Source organism: Dreissena polymorpha, chromosome 4, assembly GCF_020536995.1.
Source record: "Dreissena polymorpha isolate Duluth1 chromosome 4, UMN_Dpol_1.0, whole genome shotgun sequence".
NCBI lineage: Eukaryota > Metazoa > Mollusca > Bivalvia > Myida > Dreissenidae > Dreissena > Dreissena polymorpha.
In genome coordinates, this window is record NC_068358.1 from 116,469,224 (window position 1) to 116,488,564 (window position 19,341).

Here is a 19,341-nt window from a genome sequence, read left to right on the forward strand (position 1 = left end):
CAATTTAATGACGTATAGACGAGTTAAAGGAAATGAATATAATTGATCCTAGCTCTGTAAAAAACGGGATGAATGCATGTGTGTTAAGTGTCGTCCCAGATTTGCCTGTGCCGTTTGCATACATACATACATGTTAATGGACAGCATAGTCTAATCTGGAACGACACTTTACGCACATGCATTAAGCCCAATTTTCACAGAGCGAGGATAAAGTATTGTATTTAACTTATAAAGCAATAATGCTTCTTCCAAAAATTGCGTGGCAACTGAAAAGATGTTTGATATGACCAGTACTACAACCAGATCATTTAGATTTGCGATTTCTTAGGACCGTTGGTCAGAACAAAATATTTCCAAAACACCATCTGAAAATAACACTGACAGTGCGTTTGTATAAATAAATTAGAACTTATTTCCTCTCCAACACAATTACTTATAAAAAACTACTTTTAATTGAATACTCTGGTGAAATTGGTAAACTAGATTCAAAGGACGTTTCCAGACACAAAGATACTGCGGTCCGTTCCTACTGCAGACAATGCGTTTATATGCATACATTCGCACTTTTTCCTTTCCTACAAAATGACTAATAAAATACTTCTTTTTATATAAAATTCTGGTGAAATTGGTAAAATATATATTCAAAGAACGTTTTCAGACACAAGCATACTGCAGTCAGTTACTAGACCTCAAAATCGTTGGTGTTCACTTGATGGATTAAGATAACACAAAGTCACGAAGATATCAAGATGCACAAGTGGTATTTATTGGTTTTAAAATGAACAGCAATATACACAATAATATATATCGTTCTCAATATTTACACCATGACTCTAACAAAAAATTTAAAGACACCAATACATTTGAAAGACTTCATTGTGAAGTATATCTAATAACAAAAGCAAATTAATTTCTTATATACCATTCAACAAAACATGAAATACATCAAGTTAGCAATTCTAGGCAACAAAATATGTTAACTACATAACCATTTAATCCCGTACCCTAATACTCAACAAAAGCATGTCCACAATTTTATGTATCACAAACCGCCTATAAAGGTCAACATTTCAAAGTATATGACATATAAAATCATGATAAAAAAGCACTACCTTATACATACCGGTACATGAATATTGTGTTAAATGTTTCAGACTTGATGTCAGCATTTGCTTTCATACTCTGAATATATGTATTATAATGGAGACATTGAACAATGCAAACAATGAATACCTGATCAGTGTTCAATGTACATGTATATACACCTTTGTTAACAGGAGGAAATGCGGAAGTGATAATATGATCGCTGCTTCTCAACTTAGCAAGTATATATTTGTACTTGTCAATCGAGGACTGAGTTGACTTATAATGGGCTTACTGGGTATATCCTTTGGAACAAAAAGGTACCATGTGACATAGATTTGGAGGTACATGGTACCTTTTTGCACCAATAGGGTGAATGAGCCTCTTTCTGGGAAAATTGACTTAAATGCATGTGTATAGAGTGTTGTCCCTGATTAGTCTGTGAAATCTGAACTGGCTTATCAGGGACGACACTTTTAATGTTATTTAATTTTATGTTAAAAGTAGGTATCTTCTACATGCAATTCCGGTGTGGGGGAGAGTGTTCTCCCTGATAAGCCAGTGCAAGCTGAACAGGCTAATTTGGGATGACACATTATGCACATGCATAAAGCCTATTTTTCAGAACACTGCTCATATTTGTAGGTTAAAGGTGAAATGCTAGCTTTATGTCTGCTGGTTAATTTACACTTCTCAAATGAAAAAGGCTTAATTTCACGTCACAATTAACAAATTAACAATTATCTGAATTTTTCACTTTATAAAAAAGCAAGCCAGATGTTGATAAAAGTGTGATGCAATTAATCAAAAATCAATCCTTCAACATACTGACATTTAATTATACCAAACTTGTTGTGCATTACATTCACACATGTAATGATGAATGAAACAATTACAAGGTTTAAATTCATATCAAAGGAAAAGTCAATCATATATCAACAACACAAATAAATCAAATTGAAAAAGACTATGTTCACAACACTGGGTACTGAATGCATATCACTGGTACAAAACATCAAATAAGAATGTTAATGATCTATTGCTATTGGTTATTCATTCAATTATATACACTGCATTTAGATTTATTGATAATTATATGCCTATATGCTACGTTATTAAATATTTAACTCAATAAGTAACCTTAAAGTTTAGCCATTTAAGCACATTAATTACATAAGCTTTACTAAATGCCTTCTCAATCTCTCAATCTGGTATAAACAAAATATAAGTACATTTAATTTAAACATGATTCAATCGGTAAGAAACAGCAAGGAACATATCTTCCACTAAAAGCCAGATTAGCCTATCAATCATCTTTGTACAAATGCTGATAATCCCCTCTGACTTTGAAGGGAGGATTCGTATTCTAATCCCTCAGTGGCCTATCTAATGGACCCAGTTATCGTCATAACGCCAGTGTGTCCTTGAGGAACTTTCTCATCGTCGTGGAAACAGAGCTGGAAGATGGCCCATTTATCTGGTAGCTGACCTATATCAATACAAAGACAATGTAGCTGACCTATATCAATACATAGACAATGTAGTCAACCTATATCAATACATAGACAATCTAGCTGACCTATATCAATAAATGGAGAATGTAGCTGACCTATATCAATACATAGACAATGTAGCTGACCTTTATCAATACATAGACAATGTAGCTGACCTATATAAATACATAGACAATGTAGCTGACCTATATCAATACATAGACAATGTAGCTGACCTATATCAATACATGGACAATGTAGCTGACCTATATCAATATATGGAGAATGAAATGTAGCTGACCTATATCAATACATGGAGAATGTACTGTAGCTGACCTATATCAATACATAGACAATGTAGCTGACCTATATCAATACATGGACAATGTACTGTAGCTGACCTATATAAATACATAGACAATGTAGCTGACCTATATCAATACATGGAGAATGCAGCTGACCTATCTCAATACATGGACAATGTAGCTGACCTATATCAATACATGGACAATGTACTGTAGCTGACCTATATCAATACATAGACAATGTAGCTGACCTATATCAATACATGGACAATGTAGCTGACCTATATCAATACATGGACGATGTACTGTCGCTGACATATATCAATACATAGACAATGTACTGTAGCTGACCTATATCAATACATATACAATGTAGCTGGCCTATATCAATACATGGACAATGTACTGTAGCTGACATATATCAATACATAGACAATGTACTGTAGCTGACCTATATCAATACATAGACAATGTAGCTGACCTATATCAATACATAGACAATGTAGCTGACCTATATCAATACATAGACAATGTAGCTGACCTTTATCAATACATAGACAATGTAGCTGACCTATATCAATACATAGACAATGTAGCTGACCTATATCAATACATAGACAATGTAGCTGACCTATATAAATACATGGAGAATGTAGCTGACCTTTATCAATACATAGACAATGTAGCTGACCTATATAAATACATGGAGAATGTAGCTGACCTATATCAATACATAGACAATGTAGCTGACCTATATAAATACATGGAGATTGTAGCTGACCTATATCAATACATAGACAATGTAGCTGACCTATATAAATACATGGAGAATGTAGCTGACCTATATCAATACATAGACAATGTATAGCAATGTGCACAGTACAACTCCTGCACAATTAACATGCATTGTGAATCACAGAATGTTAGGTTTTCAAGGCACTTGATTGCCTGTATTTGAAAAACATAGCAATGGCTTCATAACTTTATGTTTGGTTACAAGGTTTTTATAATAAAATCCTTTACAATCCAAGAAAAGGGTGCGTAAGCTACCAGCATAGATAATTTCCAAACAATAAAACCATCAAAATTCATGCTATTGAGAGGATACTGTTTTTTAAAACAGTGACATCATTCTTACATAAACTTGTTTTGTATGGAATCACAAGCTACCTTTAAATGTTAGCTATGTACAAACAACTTTTAACCACAATACCACAATCAAACTGTGCAGAAACGTTTTAAGTCACAGCAACCTTGAGCTTTATTCAACTAGCCTCAAAGAAATCCAATGCTAAGGCTGCATTTAATTTAAACAACCTAACTAAAACATTTAAGAGTAATAACTTCATCAAAACTATAAACCAGAAACCATTTTCTATTGTAAATAACAGAGACCTTGATATTGACCCAACTAGCTCCAAAAGCAATAGGCCTGCATGTAAGCTACCAACTGATAACATTTCAGTGTAACACCTTGATCCAAAGTTACGTTATTGAGTGTAAACTTTTTTATTTATAGTTACTTTAACCTTCACCTGACAACCTTGAATTACAAAGCCGAGCCAGTACCCAATGTAAGCTTGTTATATCCTAAGTTGCATCAAGATTGGTCTAGTCAAATTTAAGTTACCTTGACTTTAACCTGACAAATCCTAAAGTCAATTCCAAGATAGGCACCCAAGCAAGCTTAGTTTCATCAAGTTTGATCTATGTGAACTTATGTTTCTGACCGGAAAACATCGGTAACAACAGTGACCTTAACATGACTGGTCCGAAATGCATTCTGAAGCTAGGTATTCATTTAAGACACACAAATATTATTCAGAGCAAAGTCTCCATCCAAACTCAAGATATTGACCGAAAGCATTTTCCCTTTTTGGGTAGTACACACAATGTGTTGATATTTACCAGAAAACCAAATGTTCACAAGCAAGATATCCATGCAATATTTCTAAATCCAAAGTTCTATCACTACTAGTTTATGCAAACTTAAGTAATTTAATGGAAAGCAACTGTTTGATGACGCCATCTTAGCCAGGCATATGCTTATGTTATAATAAAGATTTTCAACTTGGTTGAAAACCTGGTAAATAAAATGCATATCAAATAACAATAACCGATATCAATTTAAACAAGAATATCAGTGAAACTGATGGATGCTCCCCGATGATGCGCTTTGTCAGTTTATGTGTTAATAACCACCTAAAAAATATTTTATTAGCCTCGGTAACCTTGACCCCAGTGACCTCAAACCTCATCAAAAGGTAAAGGCCCATGCAAACAACCTACATGCCAAATATGAAAGAGATCGGTAAAGTATTGAAGGTGCTATGAGAAACTGTTACAAAAGCGTGACAGAAAATATATTAATAGCATCGGTGACCTTGAGCCCAGTGACCTCAAACCTCATCAAAAGGTAGAGGTCCATGCAAGGTACATACATACCAAATATGAAAGTGATCGGTAAAGTATTGAAGGTGCTATGAGAAACTGTAACAAAAGCGTGACGGAGAAATCTATGATTAGCCTAAGTGACCTTGACCCCAGTGACCTCAAACCTCATTAAAAGGTAGAGGTTCATGCCAGGTACCTACATGCCAAATATGAAAGAGATCGGTAAAGTATTGAAGGTGCTATGAGAAACTGTAACAAAAGTGTGATGGAAAAATCTATTATTAGCCTCAGTGATCTTGACCCCAGTGACCTCAAACCTCATCAAAAGGTAGAGGTCAATGCAAGGTACCTACATGCCAAATATGAAAGAGATCGGTAAAGTATTGAAGGTGCTATGAGAAACTGTAACAAAAGCGTGACGGAAAAATCTATTATTAGCCTCAGTGACCTTGACCCCAGTGACCTCAAACCTCATCAAAAGGTATAGGTCCATGCAAGGTACCTACATGCCAAATATGAAAGAGATCGGTAAAGTATTGAAGGTGCTATGAGAAACTGTAACAAAAGTGTGGCAGAAAAATCTATTATTAGCCTCAGTGACCTTGACCCCAGTGACCTCAAACCTCATCAAAAAGTAGAAGTCTATGCAAGGTAGCTACATGCCAAATATGAAAGAATTCCGTAAAGTATTGAAGGTGCTATGAGAAACTGTAACAAAAGTGTGACGGAAAAATCTATTATAAGCCTCCGTGACCTTGACCCCAGTGAATTCAAACCTCATCAAAAGGTAGAAGTCTATGCAAGGTACCTTCATGCCAAATATGAAAGAGATCGGTAAAGTATTGAAGGAGGTATGAGAAACTGTAACAAAAGTGTGACAGAAAAATCTATTATTAGCCTCGGTGACCTTGACCCCAGTGAATCAAACCTCATCGAAAGGTAGAGGTCCATGCAAGGTACCTACATGTCAAATTTGAAAGAGATCGGTAAAGTATTGAAGGTGCTATGAGAAACAAAAGTGTGACGGAAGGACAGAACTACAAACTGGCAACTATATGCTCCACCAAAATATTTCGGGGAGCATAAAAAAACCCGCATAAACTCCAACAATTACTATGATAGGTCACGTACCCTGTGTAAATATGGCTGGACATCGACGTAAGATGTGTCGAATATGAGATCAACCTCTGACTGGTTCGGCATCTTGGGTAAGTACTCGTGCCTATTCATCACCTCAGCTATGTACAGCACCTTCTCCGTCATTGTCTCTCCGACCTGTTCTCTAAAGATTTGTCGGTCTGTAAAGATAATAACATAACTTGTATTTACTTTTTAATTGTTGGTTACATCAACCATTTTGAAAGTTCGGAGACAAATTTGCTAAGAGTCTCTCTATACAGGTATAAACAATAAAGGCTATAAATGATAAGTAGTGTTTGCTTATTGTAGACAATGATTAATTTGGAATGAAATAACAAATCCATATGTCTTAGAAATATGGCTAAAGCTATCATTACCGGTAACTTGAGATGGCCAACCAAATCTGTCCGATTTTACTTGTCACAGATACAGGCATACTACAGTAGACTTTGCTATAAAGGCTCCAACTGATAAGTAGTTTGTTCTAATTTTGGACAGTGATAAATTTGTAGAGAAATATCCAATACTTATGTCTTAGAAATATGGCTGTAGCTCTTATTAACTTGAAATTGCACACCACATCTGCTCGATTTTACAACTTGTCCCAGATGTGTAACTGTTTGACTCACCATGTTCATTGTTGAGAGAGATCACATTCAGTTTCACATTCCACACCTCCCATGGTATACACTCGGGTTGGAAGGGCCATCTCGCTCTCTTACGTTGGAAAAACTCCAGCGATATCTGCCAAACAATGAACAAATAGCATAACAGAAACAAATTTAGATTTCAACAAAAATTGTGGTCTTAAAGTTTGTATAATTATCTCATTTGTTGAGGAATTCAGTGCTTTTCCTAAGTGGGTAATTGTATTATGTGGCATGTACCAGTATCCGGTCCACTAGTCCAGGTACAGTTTCCAGGTGTCAAAATGGTATAAAACTTAAAAGAAAGTTATTAAACTATCACATACTTATACATATGCATAAAAATGTGTTTCATTTAAAAAATGTGAAAAAAAAACACCGTCTCAACAGCTTGGAGTTTTGGATAAAAACACTGGCATAAAAATTAAAATGATATTTCTATTTGAATAAGTCAATAAAGTTCTTGAAGTCAACCCATCCAATGACCTGTCCAATCAACATTGGTCACTTAAGAACATGGAGTAGGTATGGTTTCATCTTTTTGCTCATGGAAATGGTGACACACGATCAGATTATAATTTTAATTACAGTTTCATCATTTTAGATGAGTTCTTCTACCAAAAATTATTTAAAATATGGCTCTAATGAACATTTATGAGCGAATCTACCAGTTTGCAGTTGTCACAATGCAGGCTAATCACTCATTCCGAAATTTCACCATTTCCACATGCAAACAGATTGAATCATACCTACCCCATGGGCTAACGAGTCAGTTTGTCACGGATGAATTTTATAGTGAGCTTCCACAGAATGTAATCTAATTATCACATGTAAAATTTTAAATCAAAATCTTTACTTATAACTGAGAGATTCAAGTTTGAAAAGTGTTGGGTTAAAAAGTCTCCATGTGCATTATTGCATGCCAGTTTGTGTTCCTACCTGTCCTGACTCAGATGCGCTGGCAGCACTGTGCAGTGAGTCTTTGAACGTGGTTATCTCCCTTCTCATATTGTTCGTAAGTTCTTCCGAGGCCACTCGCACCTACAGGGGAAAAGTTGTTAATAATGATATGTTAGTACAAAAAACTTCAAATATAAAACATAGGCTGATTTTCAAAATTCTATATAATTCTTTATCAATCATCATTCATTTTTGTACAAATTATACCTTATCCTCGTTTCTGAATCGGATTATATCCATTGGAAGAATGAACGTTTATTTAGTCTTTCATTTAAAACTTTTTTTAGCTATACAGAATTAAAGATTAACAACATATTAAAACACTCTTAAATCTGTTTCCTGGGACAAAACTAGTGCTTGGTGGCTTTGGAAAGACCTTTGAAAGCTCCATGTGCAGAACCACCAACCTAATAAATGGGAACCTTACAATATACACTACACTATTGCAACCTTAATTACAGAATATAGCCTTACAATATCCACTACACTATTGCAACCTTGATTACAGAATATAGCCTTACAATATCCACTACACTATTGCAACCTTAATTACAGAATATAGCCTTACAATATCCACTACACTATTGCAACCTTGATTACAGAATATAGGCATGATTTTATAACTACAACACAATACCATATTACCAAATAAACTATGAGCCGCGTTCTGAGAAAACTGGACATAATGCATGTGCGTAAAGTGTCATCCCAGATTAGCCTGTGCATTTCGCACAGGCTAATCAGGGACGACACTTTCCGCCTAAACTTGATTTTCAGCAAGGAGGGACTTCCTTGAAACTAAAAATACCATAAAAGCGTAAAGTGTCGTCCCTGATTAGCCTGTGCGGACTGCACAGGCTAATCTGGGACGACACTTTACGCACATGCATCAAGCCCAATTTTCTCAGAACAAGACACACTATATCTATCTATGTGGAATACACTTAGGACAATGCACATAAAATGAGCCTTGCTCAGCGAAAACAAGGTTTAATACATGTGTGCAGTCCACACAGGCTAATCAGGGACAACACGTACCGCTTTTATGGATTTTTTTGTATAAAGGAAGTCTCATCAAACTGGAAATCCAGTTAAGGCGTAAAGCGTCATCCCTGATAAGCCTTGCCAACTGCATGTCTAATCTGAGGAGACACTTTCCACACGGGCATTAAGCACTGTTTTTACAGATCGCAGCTCAAATGCATGAGTAGTAGCCCTGAGGGGCTGTACTTACGTATGTGAAGTCAATGAAATCACAGTCCTCATCTACAAAGCCCAGTGTTCCAACTTGATAGGTTCCCTCTTGTTGATAGTGGAACTGGAAGTGTATACATGTAGTTAAGGCAACATGAATGATGATTGACAGGTAGTTCAATGAATTACACACAGAAAATTGACAAATGAATGCACAATACACATGTAATACATTTTGTACTGAAAATACCACAAGGATTTTAAACAGAAAATGTATTACGTAATGCTTTAAATAGCTATTGGATTCTTCAACAAATGACATTTTGTGATTTGCGTGATAAGAAATGTGATCAAAATTTGAAATAACATTAACAGATTATTAAAATATCATTTTAGCAATTTGCATCGGTGAGAAAAATAGATGGTAAAGCCAGAAAACAGCAAGAAATAATGTTTAATTCTTGCTATGGTAAAACAGGGTTTAATGCATGAGTGTAGAGCTGTGTCCCAGATTAATAGTCTGCACTTGCTAATCATGGAGGACTCTTTCTGCCTAAACTGGATTTTCTCTAAGAAGATACTTCTAAAAACTGAATAAATTAGGAGAGGATGGTCCCTGATTAGCCTGTGCATACTGCACAAGCTTATCTGGAATGATACTTCATACATATGCATTAAACCCCGTTTTCCCAGAGCACAGCTCAACTAATGTTTTCCTGATTTCATTGGCATGCATACCTTTCCATATGCGCGATGAAGAAGTAGTGTATGGAAGATACCTGAATGAATAAGTACAATATTTCAATGATATCAGCATTTATGAGCTTGGTGCACTCAATAGATATTGAGTTTATATTCATTTATCACAATATTTAAATTTAACAAAATAGTTCAAATGATTTTAAAAACAAATACAACCAAAAACAAGCAATTTTTCTGAGGTGGGAAAAAATAAAATGTTTGATATATTTTTCTCTTAAAAGTTCAGATGTCTAAAGAAAAACACTTCTTAATACATGTACATGTACTTGCTCGCAATAAATAATCATAACACGAAAGATATTACAAAAATAGCACATGTTAATATCAAAACATTTCCTGCGTATTTTGGTTTCAATACTTACTGCTAACAACTTCTTCTACTTGTCGGTTTTCAACAGACTGAAATGAGAAGGAGAATATTTGATAAGATAAACAAATTTATATTGATTAACATTAACTTTTTATTAATGTCTTCAACACTGGATATCAATTAATAAAAAGCAAATAAATTCTCACAAATAACTATTCAACAACACCTTTTTTACACTGTTTGCCTTCAATCATGACAAAATTGTACACAAATAATAGATAACAAGGGCTGTTTGTAAAACATGCATGCCCCCCATATGGGCTGTCAGTTTTAGTGGCAGCCATTGTGTGAATACATTTTTTGGCACTGTGACCTTGACCTTTATCCTAGTGACCTGAAAATCAATAGGTGTCATCTGCGAGTCATGATCAATGTACCTATGAAGTTTCATGATCCTAGGAATAAGCTTTCTTGAGTTATCATCCGGAAACCATTTTACTGTGTCAAGTCACCGTGACCTTGACCTTTGACCTAGTGACCTGAAAGTCAATAGGGGTCATCTGCCAGTCATGATCAATGTACCTATGAAGTTTCATGATCCTAGGCGTAAGGGTTCTTGAGTAATCATCCGGAAACCATTTTTCTAAGTTGAGTCACCGTGACCTTGACCTTTGACCTAGTGACCAGAAAATCAATAGGGGTCATCTGCGAGTCATGATCAATGTACCTATGAAATTTCATGATCCTAGGCATAAGCGTTCTTGAGTTATCATCCAGAAACCATTTTACTATTTCGGGTCACCGTAACCTTTGACCTAGTGACCTTAAAATCAATAGGGGTCATCTGCGAGTCATGATCAATGTACATATGAAGTTTTATGATCCTAGGCCTAAGCATTCTTGAGTTATCATCCGGAAACCATTTTACTATTTCGGGTCACCGTGACCTTGACCTTTGACTTAGTGACCTGAAAATCAATAGGGGTCATCTGCCAGTCATGATCAATGTACCTATGAAGTTTCATGATCCTAGGCCTAAGCGTTCTTGAGTTATCATCCGGAAACCATTTTTCTAAGTTGAGTCACCGTGACCTTGACCTTTGACCTAGTGACCAGAAAATCAATAGGGGTCATCTGCGAGTCATGATCAATGTACCTATGAAGTTTCATGATCCTAGGCATAAGCGTTCTTGAGTTATCATCCAGAAACCATTTTACTATTTCGGGTCACCGTAACCTTTGACCTAGTGACCTTAAAATCAATAGGGGTCATCTGCGAGTCATGATCAATGTACATATGAAGTTTCATGATCCTAGGCCTAAGCATTCTTGAGGTATCATCCGGAAACCATTTTACTATTTCGGGTCACCGTGACCTTGACCTTTGACTTAGTGACCTGAAAATCAATAGGGGTCATCTGCCAGTCATGATCAATGTACCTATGAAGTTTTATGATCCTAGGCCTAAGCGTTCTTGAGTTATCATCCGGAAACCATCTGGTGGATGGACCTACCGACCGACCAACGGACCGACCAACATGTGCAAAAAAATACAGCAATAAGAGTAGTAATAAATGCTGTAAGAAATGCAATATTCATAATTATATTAGTCTCGCAAAATGGTTAAAATGTGCTGTACTTCCGAAACTAGAGGTAAGGAAGTTCAGTTTTCTTGTGCAAAAGTTAATTAAAGCCCTACTCTTTTTAAACCTTTACCACAAAGATACGTATTATGACGTATGGGTAGTCCCTTGGGAGGTTATATTTAATTAACGACCTGTCTTACTAGATTCAAGTTTTGAAAGCTTCATTTCCAACCCTTAGATACAGATGAGCAGCAAACAGCATAAAACCTGATTAAATTTTGCAGGCTGTTCTGGTTTTATGCTGTTTGCCATTTTAACTTTGCTTCTGAGTGGGAAAGGGTTAAATGTGTATTCAGGGCACTGAACCAGCTCACACACTGCAGACCTGCCAAAGCTGCATGTGTCTGACATTTCATCTGACAACATGTCAAAACTTGCATGATCAAACTTAATTTTGACAGACTTAAAATGCAAATATGTGTATATACATGTGAACACTACATTAATCACATTTTAAAATACTGCTCTTAAAAGAATATTGTATGTACAATCAATGTGTATATGTTTTCCTTATAGAAAGACCATAATAATCAATTAGGACTCAATATGCTAAACAACACAATTCATAGGTATATATGTTACTACAGTACATTTGTAAATAACAGTAATAATAATTAATCTGTAAATGTATCTGTAGAAGAAACAGATCTTTGAGTTACCTTCACTAGAAACCTTAAATTCAGTCAAAACAAATGAAAAGGTAAATGAGTCAACAGTATGCTAACACTTATGAAAGGGTCTTTTGTTTATCTTGATAAATACTCCTTCCTGAGACTTTACATTGCATTGGTGAGGACACCTGGAATTTGCTAATGAAGTTTGGCACCCATACCTTTGTAAGAATATTGAGATCATTGAAAGGGTCCAAATGAGGGCTCCAAAACTTGTTCAACCCTTAAGGGATCTGTCATACCAGACTTAATTAATAGAAGGTATAAAACTACCAACTCTAGCACACAGAAGACTTCAAGGGAATATGATCCAGACATTTAGGCTTGTGATGGGTTTTGACAATTGCCTGTTACAATTTGTTTTACTAATGCAAAATTCATGAAAAGAGGACGCTCTTGAAACTTGAAAAACCAAGATGTGCACTCTTCATTAACAATGAATCAATTCTTCAGCAGAGTTATACATGTATGGAGTAGTTTAACCCAACATGTTTTGGATGCAGAAACCTTGACTAGTTTAAAAGAACACTTGGATAACCACTAGCAAGGAAATAAGTTGTATGAGTACTAAATGAAAAATTATGTTGAGTACATGTATCTTGACAGTTAACTATACTAAATACATACATAATCAGTCACCACACCTACATGTAACAATATAACATGCGGACCCCATCGAAAGATGTAATATAAGATGGATTGGCATGATGGAGGGTTAACAAGAGTGCCAACCTGTCACAAGATACGCCCATTTGAAGATTTTGGACAACTTTAATAACTTTACCATTTGAGTGGCAAAATGATACATTTTTTAAATTTAAGCAACACATAACCATTTGAGTGGCAAAATGATATATTTTTATGTCATAACTAACCATTTGAGAGGCAAAGTGATATATTTTTGTAAATTAAGCAACAAGTACATAACTAGGGTAAAGGGCACAATGTTGATTGTTTTAAAAGCACTAAGTGACCCTGTGACCTTTTTTTTGACCTGGCATGACCCATATTTGAACTTGCCAATATATCATCTAGACACAACTTCCCACCAAATTTGGTAAAGATCGGATGAAAACTACTTCAATTACAGAGAGGACACCATGCTAAATGCTTGAAATGCACTTAGTGACCTTGTGACCTAGTTTTTGACCCGGCATGACCCATATTTAAACTTGACCTACATATCATTTAGACACAACTTGTGACCGAATTTGGTGAAATCTGAAGATCGGATGAAAACCACTTCAATTAGAGTGCAGACACCATGCTAAATGCTTGAAATGCACTAAGTGACACATCGTGACCACGTTTTTGACCCGGCATGAGTCCGCATGACCCATATTTAAACATGACCTAGATATCCTTAAGACACAACTTCTGATCAAATTTGGTGAAGATCGGATGAAAGCTATTTGAATTAGAGAGCAGACACTGCTGTGGCCGCCGCCGCTCCCCCCCCCCCCCTCCCCGGTCGCGGATGATCTTATTATACGTCCCGATTTGAAAACGGGCGTATACAAACGAACTCTGTCTTTATAAGCTTGAAAGCCATCTTACAGGTATCCTACAGGTATCATTGGATAAAAATTACGGAAGCACAGCGACAAATGGAAATTGGTATGTTTTGTAGATGACATGCATCATCATGCAATCCATGAGACCATATTCTTTAACATCTAATGAAACTGTTTCATCAGAAAATTATGTGATTAGTGAATAGAAGTTTTTTCTATTAATTTCAACTCAATCTTTCACTATACCTTTTCTTAACATAATAATAACACATTTATACAGTCATGCAAGGGGTTCCGAATCAAGAGTAGTTCCAAACCATCATTTTGTTTTAGGCAAAGTATCAGTCTTTGTGATTGCTATTTGTAAAATTTTGTTTCAAAATGATTTTTTAGGGTTTTATTTCAAGCATTCTTAACTTTCGGTAGGCAATAAAACATAAATCCGACAGCAGAATCGCCATTAAAAAAGAAGTAGCAGGTTTGTATTATTACAATAACACAGGTTACCTCATGTTTTGGGCTTGAACATCAACAACAATTCCTACTTATTTCTTGGGTTAATATTACCAGTTTTTTTGTCATTCAAATGATGTGTTATGCATGTGTTTTTTTTTAAACAACAAATGCAGCTTATCATCAATCATTAATAGCAAGAAGGAAATTACTCCGAAACCGAAATGAGGTCGCTTGGAAAGTTACTAATCATATTTCAGGGGGCATCTCAAAAACATTGTGCTTTTTTTAAAGTTTCAAATGCCTGTCATTTGTGATTTTACACAATACATTTTCTTGATATGCCCCTCACATTGAAAGAATGGTGAAGGGTATTAAGATTCACTCCTGTCAGTCCATCCATCCGTGGTGAAATCTATGATGCCTTATACTTGTTATTAATTGTAATATATTTATTGATATTTAATTTAAACTTCATATGCTGAAAAATATTATTGAGAATGAGTGCAATGCAAAAGATCCTTTAATACAATGTAGTTCTTTATTACATATTTTTAGTACATTTTGTACATTTTATACTTGTTTATTTTTTCCTGTGCATTATTTGAAAACTATAAGTGATATAGGCTTGAAACTCCATATGCTGAACAATTAAACATACTTATTTATTAATTGTTGTCTGTTTAAAATTCTTGCATGTCTATTGCAGAAATGGGACCCAAGAAAAAGAAAGTCCCACCCAGGCCGCAGCAAAGAGGGCAAAAATCAAGTACTCCAGAAAGTCCCCTGGACAACAGAACAACCTACGAAGAGCTCTGTTTGAAGTCACAAAAATACTTTGCAAATGTTTTCTTGTACATGTTTTATGTGAAATGCTTTAGCTGTGATGAATTTGGTTAGTGGTCTCAATTTTACAATCTTATTCGCCTCATTTTGCTTCAATGAAATTTGTGTTGGAGTATCTTTTTCTTATTCTGGTCATAACTTCACTTTATTAAATTTCAAACAAACCAGATTATTTGTAAAGATTGATATTACATTAAATGGTTTGTTTGGAGAAATGTTCATAAATGCAGGGTCTTATTTAATTAAAAATATTAAACTAGTCAGTCTAATTGTAAATTTGTTTATATATGATGATTTGTTTTTCTTCATGTAATTGTTTGAATAATTTTTGTTGAGCTTTTAACTCAAATGATCTGCGATTGATTAGTTCTCATATTTTTGTTGTTGAGATTAAATTTAAAACATTGAAATTGTTGTTTCTATTGCTTGTTTCATCACTTTGATGCACAACAGCAATCAAGTGAACTGCCGTTTGACAGTTGTTTGACAGTCAAAATATCTTTTAAGACAGTCCCTGACCTGCAGACCGAATGCATCTGGCAAACAATTGGCCAATCAGTCACATGAATCAGAATACCCTTAAATGGTTTGAAATTCCCATTCAGATGGGCGGGTATTGGTTTCCGGACAATCGCTCCGCTCCACTGACAATTGCTCCTACGCTAAATTTGACAGGGCGGACAGTCGCTCCTACGCTGTTTTGACAGGGCGGACAGTCGCTCCTACGATGTTTTGACAGGGCGGACAGTCGCTCCTATATTATTTGTCAACCCGGACAATCGCTCCTACATTATTTGTCAACCCGGACAGTCGCTCCTACATTATTTTGACTCCACGGCAACATGTAGTATACACCTATCAAAGGCTAACACTTATAATTAACCGATAATTAAAATTACCGACTTGTTAAAACTAAGCCAATTCAACATGAGCCGATCAATGTGATTTTAATTAATGAATTTACTTATTAAGAAACTATGTTACAGTTTGTGGATTCTTTAAATGTAAGTAAGCAAACTGTTAAAATAATGTGTATATATTTATTGTGTCACACACCTTCAAATTCACTTCCAACATGGAACTTCTAATGAACAAACGCAGTCAGTCTGTGCTATGCTTAGACAGTCACTCGTACCGGTATTCAAAGAAGCACACGTCAAAGTCTACTATACGATGGGTATGCAGTAAAAGTCGTTTCCGATTCCTGCAAGGGTTCGCTCATAACAGACGCAAGTATGTAATCTTTATGCACGGTTCGCACATCATAGGTGTTGATTGATACTACCATTGTTGATATAGCAATTATTGATTAAATGTTATTTATTGAAAGATCGTACTGGAAAAGGTTGTTTGCGTATTATTAACACTTTTTGAATGTTGCTACCGAATCTGCCAGAAACAAATGTATGTGGCTGAAACCATGTCGATGGTGGAGTTCCTGCAGAGTGTTGGGCACCGAATTCGTCAGGGCTGGCACCAATCGACCAACCCCGGTTTTAACCAGCGGTTTTTACCTGTTAGAACCGACCCTGTCAATACTTCCTAAGTGGTCATTACTGGTCAATACTGGTCGATTGAACATTACCCCCAATTTTGATTAATATTCCATGCCTTATTAAACAATATTGATAATATAAATTAAACAGACATGTTGCTTATAATGTCTTAAGCTATGAATACCCACTATTTTATACCTGTTCATGAAATTTGTAGGCCAATCTCTCAAAATTTTGCAAATAAGTCAAAGTTGGTCAATTTGATTTTTCTGGTTGATTGAACTTTTTTTCAATTCTAATGAATTATGATGCTCAGATAATTCTGTGCTTGATTCAACAAGAACCTGTCAATTACTGTGTACGAGTTATTCCTCATGCCCCACTGTCCCCACAGTCTTCTCACAGTCTTCTCACCTATACAGGTTTGGGAACCCAAAACTGATAATAGGGCCTTAAATGGCACCTTTTTGACACAACCCTTACCTGTCATGTATTCTTGCATAGATTTCTTTAAATCTATTTTAAACAAAATAGTCAAAAAATCTTTAATTTTCCATTGATATAAAAATAAAAAACATAATAAAAAATAATTATTAAAAGAAAAAATAATTGAAAAGAAGAGTCTTGAGTAGATCCACAATCGGAAAACATTATGTGTTGTAAAAATCAAGAACTTTGATTGCTTATTCATTTGAATACCAATTGAACTTTTAAATATGAAAGGAAAAAACCTTCTTAATGCAGAAGGAGACAAGTTAGAAATAACTATTTAATTAATAGCAAGTAATCTCCTTTTGTGTGAGTGATAGATAAGTGAAATACTATGGTAACTACAATAGTAAGAATACTTCAGTCTTCAGTAACAGATGTGATACACTGAGATAAAGATATTGCCTTAGTCTTTATGTATTTTAGGCCGTTTCCATAAATAATAAAGGAGTAATTTTTACAGATTTAAAGATTTTTTTTACAATAAATAACTTAAAAAAAGTTTATCAATTACAGAATAATTATTGATTTAATAAAAATAGCTCCTTTGTGATGTTAAAATGCTACAATTTTCAATCGACCAGTATTGACCAGAAATGACCAGTAATGACCAGTATTGACCGGTTTTAACCGGGTATTGACCGCCGGCCCGGTCAATACTCAATTGACCGGTCAATATGCCAACCCTGGAATTCGTATTGGCCACTATGATGTGTTACGAATAAAGATAACTGACTCGTAAAAATCGAGTGTGTTTTTAAATGTACATATGTGTTTCTTTTCCTTTGCATGTGCTTTCGTTTGCGTATTTTGTGTGTATATATGTTTATAAATGAACAACATTTCATCTATGCGGTTTTTATGTTTATTCCATTCGCAAAATGTCACTTATTCCAATAAATGTAATGTAGGAACGAATATCCCATGTTGAATCGGCTTACTGTAAACAAGTTGGCAAATTTAATTGTCTGTTAATTATAGGTGTTAGCCTTTGATCGGCCTATACTGCGTTTTGCAGTGGAGTCAAATTGTGTAGGAGCGACTATCCGGGTGTACAAAAGAATGAAGGAATGATTGTCCGGGTTGGCAAAATAATGTAGAAGCGACTGTCCCCCCTGTCAAAACATCATAGGAGCAACTGTCCGCCCTGCCAAAACATCGTAGGAGCGACTGTCCGCCCTGTCAAATTTAGCGTAGGAGCGATTGTCCATATTTTCCGGGATTCGCGGGTATTGATTAATTCTAATTCTACAATAGCAGACATGAAATGAATTCTGAAGTCTAAATCGTTAAACATGTGACATTCTAAAAACATAGTTTGCTTGGTAAAACTTTTTATTATAATTGTAGATGCTGAAAATATTGTAACTGATTCCGAACTCCTAGCGCGACTGTATTTGTTTTACCCTTAAAGTACGGTTGTAATCTTAATTTGTCATACAAATTGAACCAACAGGGCCCGCAATTACCAAACAATTCATATTTTATGTTTTCAATAGTGACTCATTGTTTATTGACATTGTTTAGGTATGTTGGGAAACACAAATCATCAAGTAAATTCATGAATTTTTACTAACCAGTTCAAAGACATGAGATCTTGCGTTCATGATCTTTCTTCCTCAGGTCTCTTGTGCACGTATGTTTATAACCAACATGTCGTTTAGCTCATATACAAGAACGCTCTTTGCTATTATGTAAATTTTTTAGCAATATTTAGATATTACGTTTCTTTGTTGTCACTGTTGAGTCTCAGCTGATCGACTTTTCTATTTTTATACGTAAAACGTATTTGTTAGTCGTAAAAACTATTACTCATTAAAGTCTTATACATATTTTACAATCGCATATAAACATAAAATTGTTTTGTCACAGAAAACAAAGGTAACATGAGTTTTAAAAAAAACAAAGTATGCCCTGTAAATCTTATAACCTAGTGAC

The 19,341-nt window shown here is 35.2% G+C and overlaps 1 protein-coding gene across 1 annotated transcript; it reads right to left on the bottom strand.

Moving 5' to 3' along the window:
• Positions 1-744: 744 nt before the first annotated feature.
• On the bottom strand, positions 745-19,194 carry LOC127879432 (autophagy-related protein 101-like). The gene is made up of 8 exons (XM_052426262.1): positions 18,981-19,194; positions 10,341-10,377; positions 9,955-9,995; positions 9,257-9,340; positions 8,002-8,103; positions 7,045-7,159; positions 6,407-6,573; positions 745-2,572 (listed from the first exon to the last, which is right to left on the bottom strand). Exons 1-8 carry the CDS (start codon positions 19,008-19,010, stop codon positions 2,489-2,491), a joined length of 660 nt encoding a protein of 219 aa, XP_052282222.1. The 5' UTR covers positions 19,011-19,194; the 3' UTR covers positions 745-2,488.
• Positions 19,195-19,341: the final 147 nt, after the last annotated feature.

Excerpts from the sequence above, each read along its gene's own strand:
- LOC127879432 (XM_052426262.1), bottom strand. The coding sequence starts at position 19,010 with ATGAACGCAAGATCTCATGTCTTTGAACTG. Across the intron at positions 9,341-9,954 it reads TTCATCGCGCATATGGAAAG|TTCCACTATCAACAAGAGGG; the intron begins GTATGCATGCCA and ends ATACACTTCCAG. Across the intron at positions 2,573-6,406 it reads TCCAGCCATATTTACACAGG|GTCAGCTACCAGATAAATGG; the intron begins GTACGTGACCTA and ends GTATTGATATAG.